Source organism: Diplotaxodon limnothrissa, linkage group LG12, assembly GCF_057381915.1.
Source record: "Diplotaxodon limnothrissa isolate DT_005_m linkage group LG12, D_limnothrissa_male_GT1.1, whole genome shotgun sequence".
Taxonomy (NCBI): Eukaryota; Metazoa; Chordata; class Actinopteri; order Cichliformes; family Cichlidae; genus Diplotaxodon; species Diplotaxodon limnothrissa.
The window spans coordinates 21,051,777-21,073,264 of record NC_140607.1 but is presented as its reverse complement, the minus strand read 5'-3'; the positions used below and the strand labels follow the sequence as shown (position 1 = coordinate 21,073,264).

The 21,488-nt window shown below is 42.0% G+C and overlaps 1 protein-coding gene across 2 annotated transcripts; it reads right to left on the bottom strand.

Annotated features, from left to right (window-relative positions):
• Positions 1 to 1,907: 1,907 nt before the first annotated feature.
• Positions 1,908 to 21,272, bottom strand: limk2 (LIM domain kinase 2). 2 transcript variants are annotated; one of them, XM_085367303.1, is made up of 16 exons: positions 21,025 to 21,272; positions 20,672 to 20,762; positions 11,960 to 12,095; positions 8,452 to 8,561; positions 7,143 to 7,328; positions 6,763 to 6,868; positions 5,431 to 5,645; positions 5,138 to 5,324; positions 4,971 to 5,057; positions 4,546 to 4,677; positions 4,006 to 4,062; positions 3,585 to 3,650; positions 3,323 to 3,494; positions 3,177 to 3,232; positions 2,825 to 2,982; positions 1,908 to 2,449 (listed from the first exon to the last, which is right to left on the bottom strand). In XM_085367303.1, exons 1-16 carry the CDS (start codon positions 21,038 to 21,040, stop codon positions 2,236 to 2,238), a joined length of 1,989 nt encoding a protein of 662 aa, XP_085223429.1. In that variant the 5' UTR covers positions 21,041 to 21,272; the 3' UTR covers positions 1,908 to 2,235. The 2 variants fall into 2 exon arrangements, with proteins under 2 accessions (XP_085223429.1, XP_085223428.1); XM_085367302.1 differs by lacking the exon at positions 21,025 to 21,272 and having other exon boundaries at positions 20,672 to 21,018.
• Between the last annotated feature and the right edge of the window lie 216 nt (positions 21,273 to 21,488).

Below are 21,488 nucleotides of genomic sequence, written 5' to 3'. Positions count from 1 at the left end.
CAAACCAGTACTCAACCTCCACCTTGCTGGCGTCTGAGTCGGACTGGAGCTCTCTGCCCTTTACCAATCCAGCCACGGGCCCATCCATCTGGCCCATCAAGACTCACTCTCATTTCATCAGTCCATAAAACCTTAGAAAAACCAGTCTTGAGATATTTCTTGGCCCAGTCTTGACGTTTCAGCTTGTGTGTCTTGTTCAGTGGTGGTCGTCTTTCAGCCTTTCTTACCTTGGCCATGTCTCTGAGTATTGCACACCTTGTGCTTTTGGACACTCCAGTGATGTTGCAGCTCTGAAATATGGCCAAACTGGTGGCAAGTGGCATCTTGGCAGCTGCACGCTTGACTTTTCTCAGTTCATGGGCAGTTATTTTGCACCTTGGTTTTTCCACACGCTTCTTGCGACCCTGTTGACTATTTTGAATGAAACGCTTGATTGTTCGATGATCACGCTTCAGAAGCTTTGCAATTTTGAGACTGCTGCATCCCTCTGCAAGATATCTCACTATTTTTGACTTTTCTGAGCCTGTCAAGTCCTTCTTTTGACCCATTTTGCCAAAGGAAAGGACGTTGCCTAATAATTATGCACACCTGATATACGGTGTTGATGTCATTAGACCACACCCCTTCTCATTACAGAGATGCACATCACCTAATATGCTTAATTGGTAGTAGGCTTTCGAGCCTATACAGCTTGGAGTAAGACAACATGCATGAAGAGGATGATGTGGACAAAATACTCATTTGCCTAATAATTCTGCACTCCCTGTAGATCATCACGCAACAGCCATGAGTAGGAGTACCAGTGGCAGATCTTAAAACTAAAGACCTAAGTTGACAATAATGAGCTTATTAAACTACATTTCTGAGACAAAAAATAAATAAAATAAAATGCTGATGGCCACCAGTATCCCTCAGCCCTAAGTAGATTCAGGTATGGTAAATGAAAATCCCAGGAGACTGCCATCTTGAGTCACTGCATTCACAAGATTTTTAGATAACTTAACCTCTGACCTTGCCTTTGAGGTCACAGCTGCACCTATGCATGAATTTGAAAATCATACATCGCCTCATTCTCGAGTTGTTGCATTCACAAACTTAGGCGCCCCGTGTTGTCGCTCTTCAGTGCGTTTGATGCCACGCACCTGAATAATAACAATTAAAAATGCAACTTTCAGAAGGTTTATTTATGAAACACTACATTAATATAAATAATAGTGGTTACAGCTGGTTGTCAGTACCCTGAATGATGATAGCAAAAAAGGCCAAAATGTCATTCGCTGACGAAATGTCTAAAATATACAAATCTAGAAGTCCCATTAAAAAAAGAAGAAAAAAAACAAGACGTCAAATTAGTGCTACAATATGTACATACTTATATACAGTGGAGAAAATATCCAGTCCTGTACAAAGGCAGTTCTTTTCTTTTTCCAAACAGTCAGCTCTTGCATGATTATGTCCGACAATCATTATTAACAGTCCTAAACTGCAAAAGAGCTTTTGTCCCGTTTTTTTCCCCCCCGACAGAAATAAAACATCTGCACGGTGTTCGTTCCACATTTTGGTAAAATAATTAAAATAATTAAGCTAGAAAGTACACAGATCCATGATCAAAAATGAGATGAGTGATGCTTGGAATAAACATAATCTGAACATTTCTTTGCCATCATGTGTGAATTCTCAGCAGCAACGGTGTGTTTTGCTTTCTTTGCTGCCCAAGGTCACACCTATTTTTTTTTGTGTGTCCTGCCCTGTTTATTTGAACATGCCAATGAGCTAGACTGTCAAGGATCTTTGTTTTCTTTGCCGCTGAAGTGAAGTGACTCCTCTGTTGGGCAAGGACCGATCTGTGCATTCCACACACAGCAACAACAACTCCAGAGCCAAAAGAAACCCGACAGAAAATAAAGTCCTCCGCCTTAGAAAGAAAGAGTCTTTCCCTCTGCCAAGGAGGACGTTTTTCTTTTGTCTTTATACAGAGTGAACAATCTTCTTTGTAATGAGTGGCACAGGAGGAATTAGTAAACACTTGTAATTCTGAAATGTTTTTGCACTATCTTTGCAGTTCACTGGTATTCACAGGGTTAAAGTCCCAAAAACACAGATTGATCCAGCTACCTCAGGTTATCCAGTTTTAATACGGCTCGGGTTCAATACAACTTTCCTCTTTTTACACATCCACAGTGCAGCAGGTCAGAGGTGTCACTAAAGTAAATACAGACAGAACAGGCAGAAGTCCTAGGTGCCATTGTCTGTCGTGCTCGAGCAATCTGGAGAGGCTGCAACTGGGGTTAACGACTGATCGGAGCTCTGGTTTGGAGAGCCGTCTTTAGGCCAATAAAGTCGACTCAGGCTCTGATGCAGTTCATCCAGTTCGGCTGGCAGGGGGATTCCCAGCTCCTGATTGAGGGACAGAGCTGCAAACCAGTCCTCAAGCTTCTGAAAAGGTGGACTGAGGAATAAAAAAAGGGAGAAAAAGGAATGGTCAACGAGGGCACAGAGAGGGGTTTGAGGCTAAAACCAGACTGACAAGGTTGAGAGAAAACATGAGGAAGCAATCTGGTAGCAGAGGCGTGTCTCTCAGCGAGCAGGTTGAGATGGCATCTGAAAGGGTTTTTGTTTCACTCCTCCTCCTACAACCAGTTTCATTAAAAGGCCGCATACCGTCTCGAGTGAAGGCAGATACAGTTCTCATATGGCCACATCTCTTGACTCTTTCAGGTTATTAAGAACTTTACCTTACTGGTCAGCAACTCTGCAGAACATTAACTTTTCATAACAAGTTAAATGAAATCTGTAATACATTAAAACAAAAGCTGTGGCTCACCGGTTGTCTGGTGTGAGGTCACAGCAGGCTACAGCCAAAGGAAAGAAGGCTGGTGTGCAGTCTTCAGGGAGAAACTTCTCCACAAACTTGCCAACATTTAGGCCAAAGTCCAAAGTCCTGGGGAGGCACTCAGGGTCCGCGTAGACTTGTCCAATGATCTGAATCACAGTAAGGAGGATAAACAGTAGGCAGTCAATTAAACAGATAGTGATGTGCATACAATGCTTTCACACATAAATGCATCAGTGCTTACTTTGAAAGGCTTAATTGCATGCAAGGTCTGTCATCTAACCCCAAAATGTGCTCGTTAAGCCATTACTTTGAGTAAACTGAGTAAAAATCAGCGTCTTACCTCGCAGAGAACAATTCCAAAGGAGAAAATGTCCACCTTCTCATCGTAACGTTTACCTGAAATAACAGATAAATAAATGTAATTACAAAATGGGTACAAATTAAGCTCTCATTCCTGTTTTTCCCCCCTTTTTAATGTCCACTCACCATTTAGCATCTCTGGAGCCATCCAGTAAGGATTCCCCACAACGGTGTACCGCTTCTTTCGATCAATCCGTCTATAACGCTTCTTATTGGTAGGTTTTTCAGGTGGAGGTTTAACTTTCTCTTCTACTACGAGTCGGGACAGTCCGAAATCAGCAACGACTACAGTGTTGTCCTGTTGAATGATTACAAGCGAGGCTTCTCTAGTTACCCAGGATAGGAGAGAACAGGGTTTATAATGCCAAGAAGATGAAATGCCACCTACCAGTTTAACCAGACAGTTGTGAGTATTTAGGTCTCTGTGGATGATGCTCATTGAGTGGAGGTAGGCCTAAAAACAAAAGGGGGAAAGTCATGTCAAGTAAGCACAGAGAATCCAAAGTAAATCCAAAAATAAATTATTCATTTGCTTAAATCTTCTAAACGCGGATTTCATCAGATCTTTACAAGATGAATAAAAGGGTTGCACTTTGTCACAGCATGCGGTTGATCTACAGCTATGTTAAGCATTTTGTTACACAGTAGCTTAATGGTTATAGTTTTTCAACTTCATTTTTTCTTTGAATTCATTAGTTTCATTTTCCGGCTCATTTGTGGCACTTAATATCTAATAGATGTGGTTGTTTGAACACATACAGTCAGGTGACAGTAGCAGCTAGTAAGCTCTTTGCAGGAGGCCAACTCACCATGCCAGAAGCGATACCCTTTGCAAAGCTCACCCTCTGCTCCCATGGAAACGGGTCCTGTTAGTCAGGAAAAAGAAAAAGCAATGAGACAAACAGAAGCTCTCTGAGAGACCATAACAGCGTTAAATATAATGATTTTACACCAAGTAGGAGACAGCTATGTTAAATGAAATTAGACCTTTATGAAATAAACTAAATCTAAAATAGTCCTCCCCCACATGCTTTAAGCCTCATTAGGGACAAAGCACCCTCACTCTCCTCAGTGGGGCGTGTGCTGAATAGGCGTTGGCAGTGGGGGGGGGGGGGGGGGGGGGGGCGCGCGCGACTTCTCCAAGTTTCACCTGAGAACACTTTCTATAACTTTTCTCACTCCACGTGCCGGTCAGTTGATACGCAACCCAGCCAATTATAGAGTCCAGAGCCCTGTATCAGTGCAGAGTTTACTCCAGGTCACCACCCTCCCTCCCCTCCCTACATAACTCCTGGCACTGTTTTTCTGCTTCACTATGGGTGAGGAGTGTTTCAGCTTTTTAGACTCACCATGTCTCTGATGAAATCCTTCAGCGTGCCGCCCTCAATAAACTCAGTAATCAAATTGAGCCTTTTGTCTTTGTATAGCACGCCGATAAACTTCAGAACGTGGGGATGGTCAAGGCTTCGCATTACTTTGACCTGAAGATTAAACGTGTGACAGAAAAAAAAAAGAAAAAAGCTCCAGATTATTATAAGCAGATGATCCCAAATTGATTTACACCAGAGTCTGTGGGATAAAAAGCACTGAATAAAATACAAGTCAAGCTAATGCGTTTCCACAAGACACTGGCAACAACAACAAATACAAAGAGTTAACTACTGGGTCATGTGCCGTGCCTTTAGTGGTGTGTATTAATAAACAGCTCCATACAGAGACAGTGGACTCTGCTTTCTCAGTGACTAATCAGAGGCTCCTGCTGCAGATTACCAACCTCTTTAAGGAACGTTTTCTGGGTCTCCTCATCACACCGGATCAGCTCCTTCATCACCATCACCTCGCCTGTGGCTTTATGAGTCACCTGCGACAGAAGGAACACATGAATTACATGAAGTTCACAAAACTTGCTCGATGGCAGGAGTAAAAGAGTAAAGGACCCACCTTGATCGCCTGTCCAAAAAATCCTTTTCCTAAGACCTCTCCGTGTAGGAGGTCACATGGCCGAAAAATGCGGTGAGAGCAGCTAGCGGAGGATCTCAAGGACTCCGAGCGCCCGATGTCTCGTGTAATAAATGGATGGTCTTTAGGAGAAGTTGGTCCCGGTGACTTGCATATACTGTTACTGCGCCTGAAACACAACATAGCTCATTAATGATAACTCGCATCCCTGATCTCTTCTTCATTACAGAGTCCAAAATATGGAAGTTGCATGCTTTTTGGTTGTTGTAACATACCTTAAAGACCTCCTTTTCAGTGTGCCATCGTCAACCACATCTGTCCTCTCCAGCACCGTGTCAGATGGTGAGGACATGCGCATGCGGGAGGTGGCTGGGACTCCTAGCCGGTTCCCTGGTGATTCCAGCCTTAGCCGGTCCAAACGATGCCTGACTGGGTCATACTCTATTAGAAGGTGTAGCGTGTGACTGGTACGGTGAATAAGATCATCCACCTGGTTAGAAAAAAAAGATTATACATATATATATTTATTAACTAGGGTTAATGGATTTTCCACAATTACACTATTTTCAGGCTTTTTAACAACAAATCCCACAATTACTTCCTGTAAACTATCATCCTTCACCCTTAGGATGATTTGATGGCAATGTAATAAAACTTCCTAAACAACACTGCAAAAATAAATAAATACCAGTATAATTTATAACTATATTCAAAACTGATGCTTAAAAGCATCAGTCAAAGAGCCCTGGTTCAACGTCAATTCTTTAAGTCTGGTATTTGCTTATCCAAATGACAACTGATGGTGAAATCTGAGGTGCAGTCATAGTTTTTGTACTGGCTCAGCCTGTGTGACGCAAGTCCAGCGCTGTAGGTGGTAACACTCCCACCACATAAATTGCAGGACATGTGACATGCATGCTGACAGCAGTGACCAAGTTACTGTGATCAGAGTGTCTAGATATGCTTACGTTTAAAGGGAACAACCATCCCAGTGTTGAGCACCATGTGCTTTGTTCGAGGAAGAAGGAAACTAAAAGCCCAGTTCATGCAATGTTATAATAGTGTCTCTGTTCACCCTTTGACACAGCAGAGTCTGACAGGTAAAGATGACCAACTAATGGTACGAGTAAAGTAAGAAGCTAAATCAAGTTCTGTGAGTTAGTCTTCATTCAACAGCAGCAAACTATTCATAAGCTCATGATGATGTCACTTACTTCATGTTGGGCAACAACATGAGTTTCCTTTTATTGCGCATTTCTTTTCATTAATGCATTATTTTATTTTTCAGGTGAAATTCTGTTCTGATATTTTCGTTATCTTTAACATAACAAAAATATTAAAAAGGAACCAACCAGTCGAACACAAAAACGCTGAGATCGTGGGAATGAGCCTATAAGTGCAGTCATTACACACCTTTGTCTCCCAGCTTATGTAAAAACGATCGAGGAATGGGAAGAATGTCAAAAATCAAATGTGCAGCGATTGTATAACAACATTGCTATGCGAAAGTGTACTCAAGGAATTGCATTAACGATGAAACTAATCGGCTTTGGCTGAATGACTTCACTTATGACTCCATAAGTATCAGAGATAATATGTAAGCCCACCTCCTGCTCCATCAATGTCGCCACAGGAAGGCCATTGATCTCCAGAATCCTGTCTCCAACATGGATGGCATTTCGAACCTCTGGACTAATAAGCATTCCTCTGACCCTGAAAAACAGCAGCAGCATGAGTAAGTGAGGACTATGAAATAAATGTGCTGGTTTAAAAACAGCCGGTCCTGTCTGCCCACCAGGACACCAGGACTCGAGAAACTCCCATATATTATTAATCTGTCAATAAGTACTTTTTTTTTCAGTGGCTTATTTACACACACCTGCTATTTAGTCAACCTATAATCAACGTTACGTAAAGCATTACTCATGCTGTTCCCACAGAGCCTCGAGGACAGGCATGGAGTCAGACATCACGAGGTCCCACTTACTCTTTGACCTGAACACTCGCTGAGCCATTGACATCCCTCAGCACTGACACAGAGAGGCCTCTCTTCCCATTGGCTGCAGAAGGCATCGAGATGAGGGTCACCGTGTGGGGCAGGGAGTCCAGGACCGAGTCGTACGAGCGTTTTTCCAACATGGGTGTGAGAACCTCCTGCTTGTAGCACTTTCCGCTGTTCACACCAGGAGAATGCAGAAGCACATTTTATTAAAGTTTGGTTCAGAGGGCACAGAGTAACAGGAAGTCATGCAGAAGTGACCAACTAATCGTGAGCAAACATACTTGAGGGTGAACATTAACTTTTTAAGACATTCCTGGCATTGGCCAGTACAATTAAATGTAAGACGTTCTAGAAAAAGAGGGGACAAGGATTTTTAATTAAAGGACTATAAAACTGAATCGCAGCAGAAGAACCACATGAAATGTCCAGGGTTGAAAAACACATAAGATCAAGTTTAGTTTAGACCAACCAAGTGTTGCAACCTAAAGTAAAATCTAATCTTTGCTCAACAGCTTTTTGCTTTACTATCAATATTGCACCAATTTAATATCAGTGCCATAGAGTTACAGAAACAAGCTTTGGTGTATCGGCTGCTTTATCCATTTTTGCGATAACTCACTGGATATAAAAATTCAAACACTGCATTCTGGGTAAATTTCTAAGTCTTATATCATCATGTGGGACAGGCAGCTGACCAAAAAAAAAGGTACAGTATATGACTCCAAGCTGTGACTACTCCTGGATCAAAGCAATTTTCCAATATAGTCAAGTTTTAACACTCGTGAGTGTAGCTTATGGCTGTTAAATAGAAGTTTAGATATGGCACACTGATGAAACCGCATCAGGCATGAGTGAAGTTATGCTGTGGTTTTTCTTAGATTTATAGTGTACATATTATTTTATGTACACTAATTACCCATGTGTGATCAATAAAATACCCATTATCTATATCTATGTATCTGAGTGCTTAGGAATGCTGGGAAAATGATTGTTAATTAAAAAACTTAAAATACTCTAAACATGAAGGTAAAAATATATCTGGCTTCACTAAATACTCTAAAGACACTGCATGAAAAAAATAAAAACAGTTTACTCTGGTGGCGTTAGCTGGAAGCACCTGGCTAATTTTTCATGGGACGGCTGTCGGAGTGGTGTATAAATGAGTTTACAACCTTTACTTATAGACTATGAAAATCAGCCTACATACCAAGACACGTATGTTAAGGCCCTACAATTGCTGCTCTAAGCAGTTCTCAACAAACAGCTTTAAAGAAATCCAGTGCAGGTGACTTACCAATACAGTTTTGACCTCTCGACTAAAGCGTAGGTGTCCCGGTCTTCAATGACCACCTTGCAGCTCAAGCAAACAAAACACTCAGGATGGTACTTATGTTCTCCAGCCACCTGGAAGCAGAAACAAACGGGCTAGTTCTCCATTCAGAAGTAACGCGACGAGCCTGGTGTCTTGTTCTGTTGTGCTTTGGTGGTGAGCTGTGAGCTGCGTGTTGTTTTCTGCCCTCCTCCCTCCCACCGTGAGCGGTGACATAGCCGTAACACCTGCTTCACTCTCAGCCTGTCTGGAATCTGCTATGACATCACCCTCTGGGGATCTGACACACTCGTCTTACTGGCTTTCTCCCTTTCAATGGTCTGAAACTTTCAGCTGCTTCTCACCGACACTGCCTGAGTATCAGTCATCGATTTCCCTTTCTGACATGCATGCAGGACTTCAGTTTCATCACACAGTTTTCATCCCTTTCATGCAAGATGAGATCATGTCTACCCTTTGCAAACAAGTAAAATGTTGATTTCAGGACTATTTATGTAATTAAATAGGCAATAGACAAAGTTTTGGTTTTAACTTGTGATGAAATACAAGTCGATTGCACAAAAATGCCTGGGCTTAAAGTGTTTGCCTAGCAATCTTGCACACATTGGACAGTTTTGTCTACAACCAGGTACAAAAATGAAGGCTTGATTGTGAAACCAAAACAGGAAGAGGATGGCGCTCTTGTTTTCCCGCTAGTTGAAATAGTGGACCTGGGAACAATGGGAGTAAGTGCTGAAACTGTACCCAACAAGAAAAAACAGGAGGAGGAGGCGAGGAGGATAAAGTGAAAGCGATTGAAAGTTAATGGGGGGGGGGGGGGGGGGGGGATCAGTGGGACTTGAGAGGGTTGTTAGACCAGACCGCCAATTATCAAAACCTGCCCAATACAGCCATGTGTTTCAGGCCCCGTCCACATGTGGATGGGTATTTTGTTTTATGCATTTTGGCCTTAAAACGGTCGTTGTGAATGGACTAAGTCACTGAAAAAGGAGAATTTAAAAAAAAAATCTTCCAGGATAAAGATTTAGAGAAACTGATTTTCTGTGTTTACAAGTGGACAATAAAAGCAACCTCAGAACCGTGCACCTTTAACTCCTTTTTTCTGCCATCAGCCTGTGTCCCGCGTTCTTATTTGTCACTTCTGATTGGAGAACATTTCTAGAAATTTAGGGTTATATCATCATCTCTTGTTTCGACATGCTCCTGATGTGGCCTCTTTGTGTGGACAGATTTTTCAAAACAGTGCTAGAATGGACGGGATTTTAGATTTCAATATTAATGCTTTCAAGCTGTGAGCAGAGCTTGGTAGCGGTGGGGGTACTCCTAGTGCTGGCCCCAAGCCCGGATAAATGGAGAGAGTTGCGTCAGGAATGGTATACGGCATAAAATGTTTGCCAGATCAAACATATCGGACCCTGCCAGGGCTTGGTTTAACTATGGATGTAATGAAGGTGGCCATGCAGAGGGTTGGTGTGACAGAGGAAGATAATCTGCCATGGTGACCTTTAAAGGGAGCACCAGCAGAAGAGCAGCAACTCTGATTTTCTCACCGTTTTGGAATAGAAAAAATAAATCAAAAGCTTTGATATTTGTTTGTCTTTGATGCAAACAAAAGTCCTAAAACTATGGATTAGTTATCTCAGCTATTTGCAATAAGCACATGGGGAGTTGCTCAGTATTTTTCCCACATTATTGCCACAGCTCTGAGTCAGAAACTTCGTGCTGTGAAAGGATTCCCTGCTGCTGCAGAGAGATTAAAGTGATGTCAGCCAAATCATTGTGACATATCAGGAGTCTGTCAGTACCTCCCTGCCTTTAAGCCAGGAACAGAAAATCCACCAGTGACTAAGAGCAGCCACAAACCTGCCTGAGGCTCAGACAGCAGTGCGGAGCAGTAAAAACTTGGCAAAGCCAGATCAAAGTGAGGGACAATTAACGGTGACCCCGCTGTGGGCAGAAAAATATGGCAGTGGAAAACAAAAGCGGGATTGCATAAACTGATCATAAACACGGTGCTCTGAATTCCAAAAACATCTCCAAAGAATCAATGAACTAACAATCAGCTGGACCAGGACAGAAACAATAGTGTTCTGGACTTGAATACTTAACAAGCAGCAGCGCTGCATGACCCTCCTCCGCTGATGGACCACAATGATTTTCTTTCTGGCTGAGAGGCTCCGGTGCCAGCTATGCCCTGCCAAAAACACTTGGCTTTGCTGGCTGATGAAGCAGAATGCCAGAACCAAATAGAGGACTCCATTATGTGTGTTGCTTGGTGGCAAAAAGAAAAACTTGAGCCTGGCTCCATGCTAGAGAAGTGACCCCATTTGTGGCCACCTCAGTTTTAGGTTTTTGATTTGTAGATATAAAAAAAAAAAAAATCGATGCTGCCTGACATTTAGGTTAAATTTAATGGATGTCAGTTTCTTTACTTTAATAAAAAATATAAAGGCAAGTTGATCAATTACATTTTCTCTTTGTGGAGAAACAAACCCCAAAAAGCAGGCGCATTTGTTCTTTATACCATCAGTACGGATCATAATGTGAGTGGCAGAGTGTGGCATGCATTAACAGAGAACTGTGGAGAAGTTCTGCACTGAGAGGGAACATAATGGGGCCTCAAGGGGGGGAAAGTAATTCACAAGTAAAGTCTAGACCGCATTCTGCAAAGTCCAGCAGCAGCCCATGTGAAGTATCACTCATCTGTAAATGTAATAACTGCCACAAAAAAAACACTGCCCCCTGCCTTTTAACGCACGTTAATCTGGAGCAGTAAGCAGAAACAGGAACAGAGCGTACTAACATGGTCTGTGGGCTTTCTGGCATTATTTAAGTAGGCAGGGAAAAGGTTGGCAACTGGTGTTATAAGATCATGGCAAGACAGACGCTGAAAGCCAGGCAATCACATGCAAACAGCAGTGGTCAAACAGTCTCGACCCAGTGTTGAGAGTCTCCAAAAGAAAAAACAAAACGTACCAGACGCGCAAAGAGCAAAAAAACCGATCTGGCGGGTTGTAATTCTCATTCTACACCAGAGTATGGATACTCTGTTATGTTCAAGTCTTTAACACAAGAGGGCTGAGTGCCAGGCCAGGTCAGCGTGTCATGTAAGCATTAAAAGAAGCCCAGCCAATGTTGTGTAAAAACGTCTATTGGATTTACAAGACACAACCCCCTCCCAAAAAAAAACATGCAACCTGATCGCACCTTTAATTGCATCCTGACTGCCTGAGATGTGCATCTATTTCACATACCACACCCGAGCTTACATGTGCTGTCTCAGCCAAAAGCAACTAACAATGTTATCTAAATGTTTTTACAGGCCATAGAGTGCTTGGAGATGTAAAATTAGTGGAGTCTGGGCTGATTAGGTGTTGGCTCAGATTCCAGTGTCTTTGAGCGACAGCTTAAAAAAAGAAAAACAAAAGACCCTCCATACAATGGAGTAAAAGAATGAAAGCAGCAGACTTACCATCGCAGGTCCAGTCATGAGCAGAGAGCAACCATGACAGAGCTCTCCAAACTTTTCCCAGTAGTGATTGCGACAGTACAGCTTGCCGTCCTTCTCATAGTACCAGTTAGTCAGGTGGTCACAGCACACAGAACATCTAAGGAGACAGAAAAAAACCAACACTCAGGGTTACGGAGGCAGAACAAAAGATTTCAGAATGGATTTTGAAATGTGAAGCAGATGTCTATGATGACATGAAGGCGCTCAGAGTCTCAAAAGCCTGTTTGACTGCATGGATGTTGGATGTACAACACATATGAGACACAGCAGGGGAAAAGCCAGCCAAAGATGCTGATAGAGAATACTGACTGTGCACAAAAGCAGCCAAGCATTTAGATTTTCCAATATTTCTAATGTTTCTTATCTTAACTTCAGCATCCGCAATATCTCTTAAAAAAAAAAAAAGTGTGTTTTTTGAACAGTTTCTCATGCACAACGTAGGAAACAAACCAAAAAAACAAAATCCAAACTGCCCTAAATTCTCATCCAGTAAACCACCTGTGAGGTCAGGGCAGCCACACATACCTAGGGGTGCAGCGTGGGCAGTCAGCCAGTGAAATCTGCCTCCTCAATGATGCTGCTGACTTTAAAACCTTTACTCTGTGGTGATAACGCCATGTGGACAGTTTCTTGCAAAAATATTGACGTTTTTAATCAGAAGTTTAATCAGTTGCAAACGTGCTACAAGTGACTTTGATGTCTACAAGTTAAAAATGAATCAAAAATAAGCAAACACGGATAAATAAAATCGGTTTTGCTTGTTAATCTAGCAGTTTTTAAAATTTCAAGAAACATAAAGAATGAAAACTTTGGACTTTTGTTTGTACGTGCTGCGTCCTGTGAAACGTCCATTAACTCTGTTGCACTTGGCAGACCGTCCTCACTCTGCCTTTGTAATCAAGGGTCAACGTCTGGAACTGAAAAATTCAGCGAATGCAGAAGTAGCAAAAACTGCAACTCCTCAAGTAGCCAAAAAGGGTGACAAAAACTTCACAGCTTTGAAAATCATATTGGGGCTGAACTTTCTATAACTCATCCATGGATATAATTCAGTTATCTGTTATCAGCATCATCTAGACCTTCGAAATCAGAATCAGAATATTTTATTAATCCCTGAGGAAATTATGTGGTCATTGGATTGAACCTCTTCATTGTGTGTGTGCTATTGGAGCTTTTTAAATGGATTATCTGACTAATGATATGGCTTGCTGCGTGCTCGCTGGCTCATTCTAGAAGCTTGTGCTCCTGCTTGGCGAGTAAGATTACATTAATCCACTGCTTAGAACTAATAAGCTGATAGGTGTGTCTGTGTTGCACCCACACAATTTATAAATGCAGCATGTGAACCACGTTTGCTGAATCGCACTCCACCCTTCAACTGTATAAAGGTAACAGCTGGCTTAAAAAAAAACAAACAAACAAAAACATGGCTACAGCTTAGCTTCAAAATGTGGAGTCCAAAAACGAAGGGTGACACCACAGTGCCATATCTGTGTTTTATACCATTTATACTTGGTGATGTACCAAAAAATATTAACGAATCTCAGTGTAATTTTTGATTTATCAATGAATGTCTCAAGAATATGGAACTTTTTTTTCAAGAACTGTCTTTAAAATAAAATAAATGAGTAAAAGCATCACACGAGAAAAGCTGTAACAAAAATTCTGATCGCTTTGCCAATTGTCAATTCCACACATATAACATGCCTTGTTTTACAAGGTGTACAACAGTACGAATACCTTGTCGCTGAAATGCCCTGGGGCTTGCACTGTTAGAGAGGCAGGGATCACAAAAGTAACTAACTAAATAAAAATGCTCCACTTTTGAAGAAGCAGATGTTGGATTTGGGAGAACTTTTCTTACTTGATGACTGCGCAGTGCCTTTATAGCTGCCAAGTCCTTATTCAGTGCTTAATGGGATTCAGGACAACAACCTATAAGCAGGCTCAAGATAAGACTCTACAGAGGCAAAGTCCTCAAATTATCCAGTTGGGCTATAATACAGCTTTTGATTACAGTTCATTTTCTTAAGTAGGTCATATTAAATACTAACAAGTCATGCCGTTAGCCACATTAGCTCAGAAACCCATCCTGGGGTTTAGGATTTCTGAGTGTCTCTCATTGTACTTCTCTTCCTTCAACAGTCTAACAAAGCGTGATAGTAAAAGCTAGCACTACCATTATAAATAGTGCCAACTGCTGCTCCTGTTAAATGACTAGCTGCTAATCGAAACTGATATTTGGCAGAGGTAAGAGGACGTTAATGCCTGAGACTGAGACAAAGTGTTCAGAGTGAAGAATGCTGAAGTTACCAGCAGACTGGGAAGCACCTGCAGGCACTGAGCGCTCCTTGAACAAGCTGCACTGGTTATGCAAAAATGATGGCAGCAGATTTAACTGCCAGGGCCCGAACCAGGATGAGCCACTTTATGAGAGATCGGATTACTGAAGCCTCTGGAGCCACTTTTGCCCGACTTTGCAAATGATTCCTCAAGCTTTTTTCCCCCCCTCTCCACCTTGGTTACACATTCACCTGAAGAAGAATCCTGATGTATTGGTGATGACATGTAGACAAATGAGTCACAGTGAAAAAGAGACGTCAGGACAGTCGACTATTTGGACTTGAACAGGAAAGAAAAAGCTGTTCACTGCATTGATTTCTCTCGAACTTATGCACAAAACTAACAGCAGATGTGAGATAATATACTGGCTGCGTAGAGGAACGGCTATAATATTAAACAGTCAACTACTTTCAGTTTAGAGTGGTTCCCAGCATGATTATTTTGCCAGTTACAGTGGGGCAAAAAAGTATTTAGTCAGCCACCGATTGTGCAAGTTCCCCCACCTAAAATGATGACAGAGGTCAGTAATTTGCACCAGAGGTACACTTCAACTGTGAGAGACAGAATGTGAAAAAATAAAAAATAAAATCCATGAATCCACATGGTAGGATTTGTAAAGAATTTATTCGTAAATCAGGGTGGAAAATAAGTATTTTGTCAATAACAAAAATACAACTCAATACTTTGTAACATAACCTTTGTTGGCAATAACAGAGGTCAAACGTTTACTATAGGTCTTTACCAGGTTTGCACACACAGTAGCTGGTATTTTGGCCCATTCCTCCATGCAGATCTTCTCGAGAGCAGTGATGTTTTGGGGCTGTCGCCGAGCAACACGGACTTTCAACTCCCGCCACAGATTTTCTATGGGGTTGAGGTCTGGAGACTGGCTAGGCCACTCCAGGACTTTCAAATGCTTCTTACGGAGCCACTCCTTTGTTGCCCGGGCGGTGTGTTTTGGATCATTGTCATGTTGGAAGACCCAGCCTCGTTTCATCTTCAAAGTTCTCACTGATGGAAGGAGGTTTTGGCTCAAAATCTCACGATACATGGCCCCATTCATTCTGTCCTTAACACGGATCAGTCGTCCTGTCCCCTTGGCAGAAAAACAGCCCCATAGCATGATGTTTCCACCCCCATGCTTCACAGTAGGTATGGTGTTCTTGGGATGCAACTCAGTATTCTTCTTCCTCCAAACACGACGAGTTGAGTTTATACCAAAAAGTTCTACTTTGGTTTCATCTGACCACATGACATTCTCCCAATCCTCTGCTATATCATCCATGTGCTCTCTGGCAAACTTCAGACGGGCCTGGACATGCACTGGCTTCAGCAGCGGAACACGTCTGGCACTGCGGGATTTGATTCCCTGCCGTTGTAGTGTGTTACTGATGGTGACCTTTGTTACTTTGGTCCCAGCTCTCTGCAGGTCATTCACCAGGTCCCCCCGTGTGGTTCTGGGATCTTTGCTCACCGTTCTCATGATCATTTTGACCCCACGGGATGAGATCTTGCGTGGAGCCCCAGATCGAGGGAGATTATCAGTGGTCTTGTATGTCTTCCATTTTCTGATGATTGCTCCCACAGTTGATTTTTTTCACACCAAGCTGCTTGCCTATTGTAGATTCACTCTTCCCAGTCTGGTGCAGGTCTACAATACTTTTCCTGGTGTCCTTCGAAAGCTCTTTGGTCTTGGCCATGGCGGAGTTTGGAGTCTGACTGTTTGAGGCTGTGGACAGGTGTCTTTTATACAGATGATGAGTTCAAACAGGTGCCATTCATACAGGTAACGAGTGGGGGACAGAAAAGCTTCTTACAGAAGACGTTACAGGTCTGTGAGAGCCAGAGATTTTCCTTGTTTGAGGTGACCAAATACTTATTTTCCACCCTAATTTACAAATAAATTCTTTACAAATCCTACCATGTGGATTCATGGATTTTTTTTTCACATTCTGTCTCTCACAGTTGAAGTGTACCTCTGGTGCAAATTACTGACCTCTGTCATCATTTTAGGTGGGGGAACTTGCACAATCGGTGGCTGACTAAATACTTTTTTGCCCCACTGTAGATGAAAAGCATCAGATTCTCGATGAAGACAAAAACATTATTTTAAATGCTTATCGTACGCATTTTTATTCTTTTGGTGCTGGCTCCAGTCTTCAGCTGAGACCCGCGTATCACGTTGTTCTCTCCACTGTAGGTATAGTTCATCCAGGATTATTGACTTTGGCACAGACTCCAAATATTTCAGAGTTTTCTGGCATTACTTAAGAAGGAGCTGTCCTTTGGAGGAAAGACCACATGTTTGTGTCTGTGCTGCAGAGAGAAAAGTGGAGAATGAGGGAACAGCTGGCTCTGAGGCAGAGAGGACGTGACATGAAACAGATCCATATTTGTGTCAGGAAACAAACCTTTTTCCTCTGACATGAAAGCAACATAAAAGAAAAGGACACAAGATACAGCCTGGTGTATCACACTGTGCTGTGATGAGGAGTAACAGAGCAGAACAATTATCCTGAAGTCAAGATTGCATGAGTAACGCTTGCTAAGCTGCTGTGGTCACAACTGCACTAAAAGGCCAAACATCTGATGTCTGGGTGTGACACAATATTACACAAATTTGGCATTTTCATTAAATGATTAATAACGTTATCAAACATCATTAGGAGTGGGAGAAAATACAGATGCTGCATTATATTATTATTGACTCGTTTCTGCTGCAATACAATTACAGTGCCAACTTTTAAAATTTTGCCCGGTCTTAATGAGTCTCAGTTTCTGCCGCAGCATTCGGATGGTAGTCTGACACGAGGTTATTATAGTTAACTAAAACAAAACTAAAAACTACTAGAAGTGAAAAACATATTAGTTAACTTAAACTACTTAAATTGAAAAAAATATTCAGAAATGATTTTGCGAACTTGGAAAACTCACACAAAATAAAATCAAATAAAAGCCTCATTTTTAGAATTTGTTGCTTTGGTAAAAATGTTATTACTAGCTGCCTGATGGAGTCCGGCGTCTTCAGCTTTAAAAAGGTTGTGTGCTTTTGTTTTAGTACCTGTTCAGATTTCCCAAAAGGTTGCCCCTGACATATTACAATATACAACACACACAATAATAATTATAAATTCTTATTCTAAAATAATAAAAAAAAGAAAGTAAAAGTAAAGCTTTTTCCAGTGAAATAACGCACCATATCACAAAGCTGAAATCATCTCAAACTGGTCTCTTAAACATCACAATGAATTCATTGTACTCAAATGGCCTCCACAATCTCCAGATCTCACCCTGATAGAGCACCCTTGGGATGTGGTGGAACGGGAGAGTCACATCATGGATGTGCAGCTGAGAAATCTGCAGCAACAGCGTGATGCTATCACATCAGTGTGGATTATAATCTCTGAAGATGAATCTATGCCATGAAGACTTAAGGCAGTTATGAACACAAACGCAGGTCCAACCTATTACTGACAAGATGTAACTAATAAAGTGACTAAGTTAAAAATAAATAAATAGGCCACAATACACATTTGATTGTTGTAGCACTCAGACATTGCCATCAGCCTGAAACATTCAGTATTTGTCAAACTGTAGCACACAGACAAGTAATGTCAGCACAGCACCAACAACGACTGGAGGTATCAACACTCTCATTGTCCCTTCAATAGATACAATAGTTACAAAGAAGAAGAAAAAAAGGTGTATTTCTTCAAAAATACTGAATGTACAACATACTGTGTGTCTCGGTGGAGGAGAGAAAACAAACATACAAAGAAAAACTTGTTCTGAACAAAAAGCATTCATATACAAAATTGTATTGTACACTTTGTTCCTTTTACCATCTACATTAAGTAATGCAAGTAAGCTTATAAAAACACCTAAATTCCTCGTATACATGGTGCTGAATGGGCGTGTGCACTTAACTCAGGTGGTTACAGTCACGTTGGCTGCACAAACACTACACAGTAAACATTACTTGTTTCCTTAAATATCCATTGCCGTTGGAGTCCTTTGTTAAAGTGTGGCAGTAATGATAGAAATAGACACTGAGATGATCTTTTACATGTGGCCTTGAAAGCCTGACAAAGGTGTATTTCACTGTGTGCAACAGCATCAGCACCAACAAGTTCACCACAGCTCCTTTAAGTCCTCAAAGTTGTGAAATTGGGCCTCCATCAGACCCGTTTATACTGGACACACCCCACAACTGCTCGGCTGGAGTCAGATATGGAGAATTTGGAGGCCAAGTCAACACCTTCAACTTTTATTATGCCAATAGAGGACACAGCCATCAGGAGAAGTACTTGCAATGCTGCTTGTACCTAAGTAACCTCCACAAGAAGGACATAAGACTTTCCACATTTTCCAAAGCATCCTTTACAGCCTCCACTGGCTGGCCTGCTTCCAACAGCACATCCAGATGCAATGTCTTCACAGGTAGGCTAAATGAGGCGCAAACATCCACTCATCCACATCTTCTAAATAATGCTCGTGTGCACCCGGTGCTCTGTAAACGTGTACATAAGCAGAAGGCTTTTTGGGGGGGTTGTTTTCCTTGAAAGCAAAACAATTGTTGAATTTCACTGAATTTAAAGTCTATAATGTATAAGTACGAGGCAACACCAAAATGTAAATGAAGGCATAAAAGAAAAATAGTAGCGTTGTACAAATCTAGCTGTGGCTTCTATTTTTGGTTAAACAACTCTCCCCAGTATGGGAAAGACTATTTTTAACCATAGAAAAAATGCAATAAGATCTGCAGTTATGCAGGTGGAAAGCAGTGAACAAGATAGGAAATAGTTTTGTCTAAAAAAAGAAAAAAGAAAAAAAAAAAGCCAACAACACAAAGGCTTCTGTAGTGTTTGAGACAGAGAGCTCACATCTCTGATTCGCCGTCTAGGAATGCAGAACGCTGCAGAGCTGAACGTGCCATTACCTATAGGCCTGAATAACACTGCCAGGTTTACTGGAACAAGAGTGATGCCACCTCACAAGAATGTTACAGAAGGTGGAGGTATACGGAGGGCAGAGGGGCAGCATGTTGACAATAGAGAATGGGACCACCACAGGGTATCACATCTGCAAGGACATTTTTATTTTTGTTTGCTTAACGAGTTATGTCTTGCAAAGAATGTGAGCGACGATGGCATCAGCTTACAATGGTGCTTAGAAAAAAAACAAAACAAACACCCAAGAAAAATATTTCATATATGCAGAAACTTTAAAGAAGGGAAGTTATTAGACAAAGAAATGACCAGGAATTCCAAAAATGTGAAAAGGTATAAAAGAACAAAGGGAGGGAAAGCATCAAGGGTGAGTAACGCAGCTGCGTCAGGAACCTTGCTGCTGAGATAAATAGGCTTTGTGTGTTATTGAGAAGTGTGTGCTTTAAAAGAGTGAAATCAAAGGTTGTGCAAGGACACTGCCACATGCATACTGGCTTAAGAGTCCCTTTTTTTCAGCTGTAAGATTCAGTCAACCTAGAAAATATTAAATGTGTTCTATTTTTAGTGCCAGAGGAACCCTGATCCACTCCCAAACACATTTTTGGGTGTACTTGTGTGTGCTAGGTGCGCCTTCTCAGTCAGAGATAGAGAGAGGGGAAAAAAAAAACATTCACTAATGAGCAATATTTCACAGATTCAGTCAGCCAGCTTTGGCTGATCAGTTTTATAAAGTTAGTTAAATACAACCCAGCAAATGCAACTGCGATCCCGCAGTAAGCTGAAATACCGCATGTCATTCCTGTTAAACAACCTGAGCTTCCTTATTTAACACGGAGGGAAAAAACAACAACCTTCAACTGATCTCCATGGGGAAAAACCCTCTGTGTGTTATATAATATTGGCATGTGCAGTATGTTGACATCAAACTGCAGGTTTACTGCTGCACACAAAAATATGGTCAGTGACCTGTACGAACCAGAGAGCTCACATCATCTCCACGGCGGCAATCATTAAGCTTAAGAGCAGAAGGGGCAAAGTTCTCCTGGGGAGGCGATCTGTCAGCTGGGACTGCCGAATGACATTCTACAGAGGACATTTTGTGCACAAAAACGATGGAGAACAGTTGAAAACAGACACGAGTCTGTGTTTAGGCGACAGAACAGAAAATTCTGGGATTATCCACAGGTCCATTTGTAAGTACATCCAAACAGAGTAAACTACAAACACACACACAAAATCAACCACACAAACAACTGTCTGTGTCAGCGCGAGCTAACACCTCCTTATACACAAACAGTCTCCAGCCATCGGAGTATGAGTGACAAAACTGTGCTCATGACAGTAATGAGGGTCCTTAAAATCAGGATCTGCAGCCACTTACTTGAAGCAGGCGTTGTGCCAAGTGTCCTGGAGGACTTTCATTTGAAACGAGTCTTGAATCTTTCCTCTACAGCCCACACAGTAACACTTATCTGCAAAGAAAGAAACGAGCCTCCCCTGTAAATAGGTGTAGCGCAGAAACCTCATGTGAAAATTGCAATACTGGTTTAACTGGGATCTGGATTTGAGCGAGCAAACAATCGCGCCGCTGCGCTCGGTCTCCAAAAAGCCCAGTTTTTAAAGGTAAAAACATTGCGTGAGCTGAGCGCTTCAGACAGAGAGATGGTGCTCTTTTACATCACTGCAATGTAGCATCACTTCAATGTAAAGGTACAGTGTGGAATACCACTTTACCTCCTGGTTCCTCCATCTACTCCGCGAGAGTGTCGTCGATATTCAGGTCCCTTTTTTTGTTTTTTCACTAACTCCTCATACTGAAGAGGAGAGTTGTCATGAGCCGCTTCACGCTTTCGTTCTTCCCCGTCCGAGATTCCCACCTCTAAACACAGCAGGAAGAAAACACAAACGCCTTTAATCCTCCACAGAGAGAGAGAGAAAGCAGTGAGCTGAGACCTCCTGGACGGAGCTGTTCTCTCGCCGCTGGCAGGATGACTGACGTAATGCAGTGCTCACATTCCTGTACGGAGAGCGGAAAGGCCAAACCTCCGCACCTGGAAGAAGGCGAAAACTGAGATTTGGCCCCAAACGCGAAAGGAAAAACAGTGGCGCCATCTACTGCCAATATCACCGCACTACACAACGATTTGCTATGTGGTTGCTAGGCTTTTGTGGATAGAAATGAAACGTTATTGTATGTT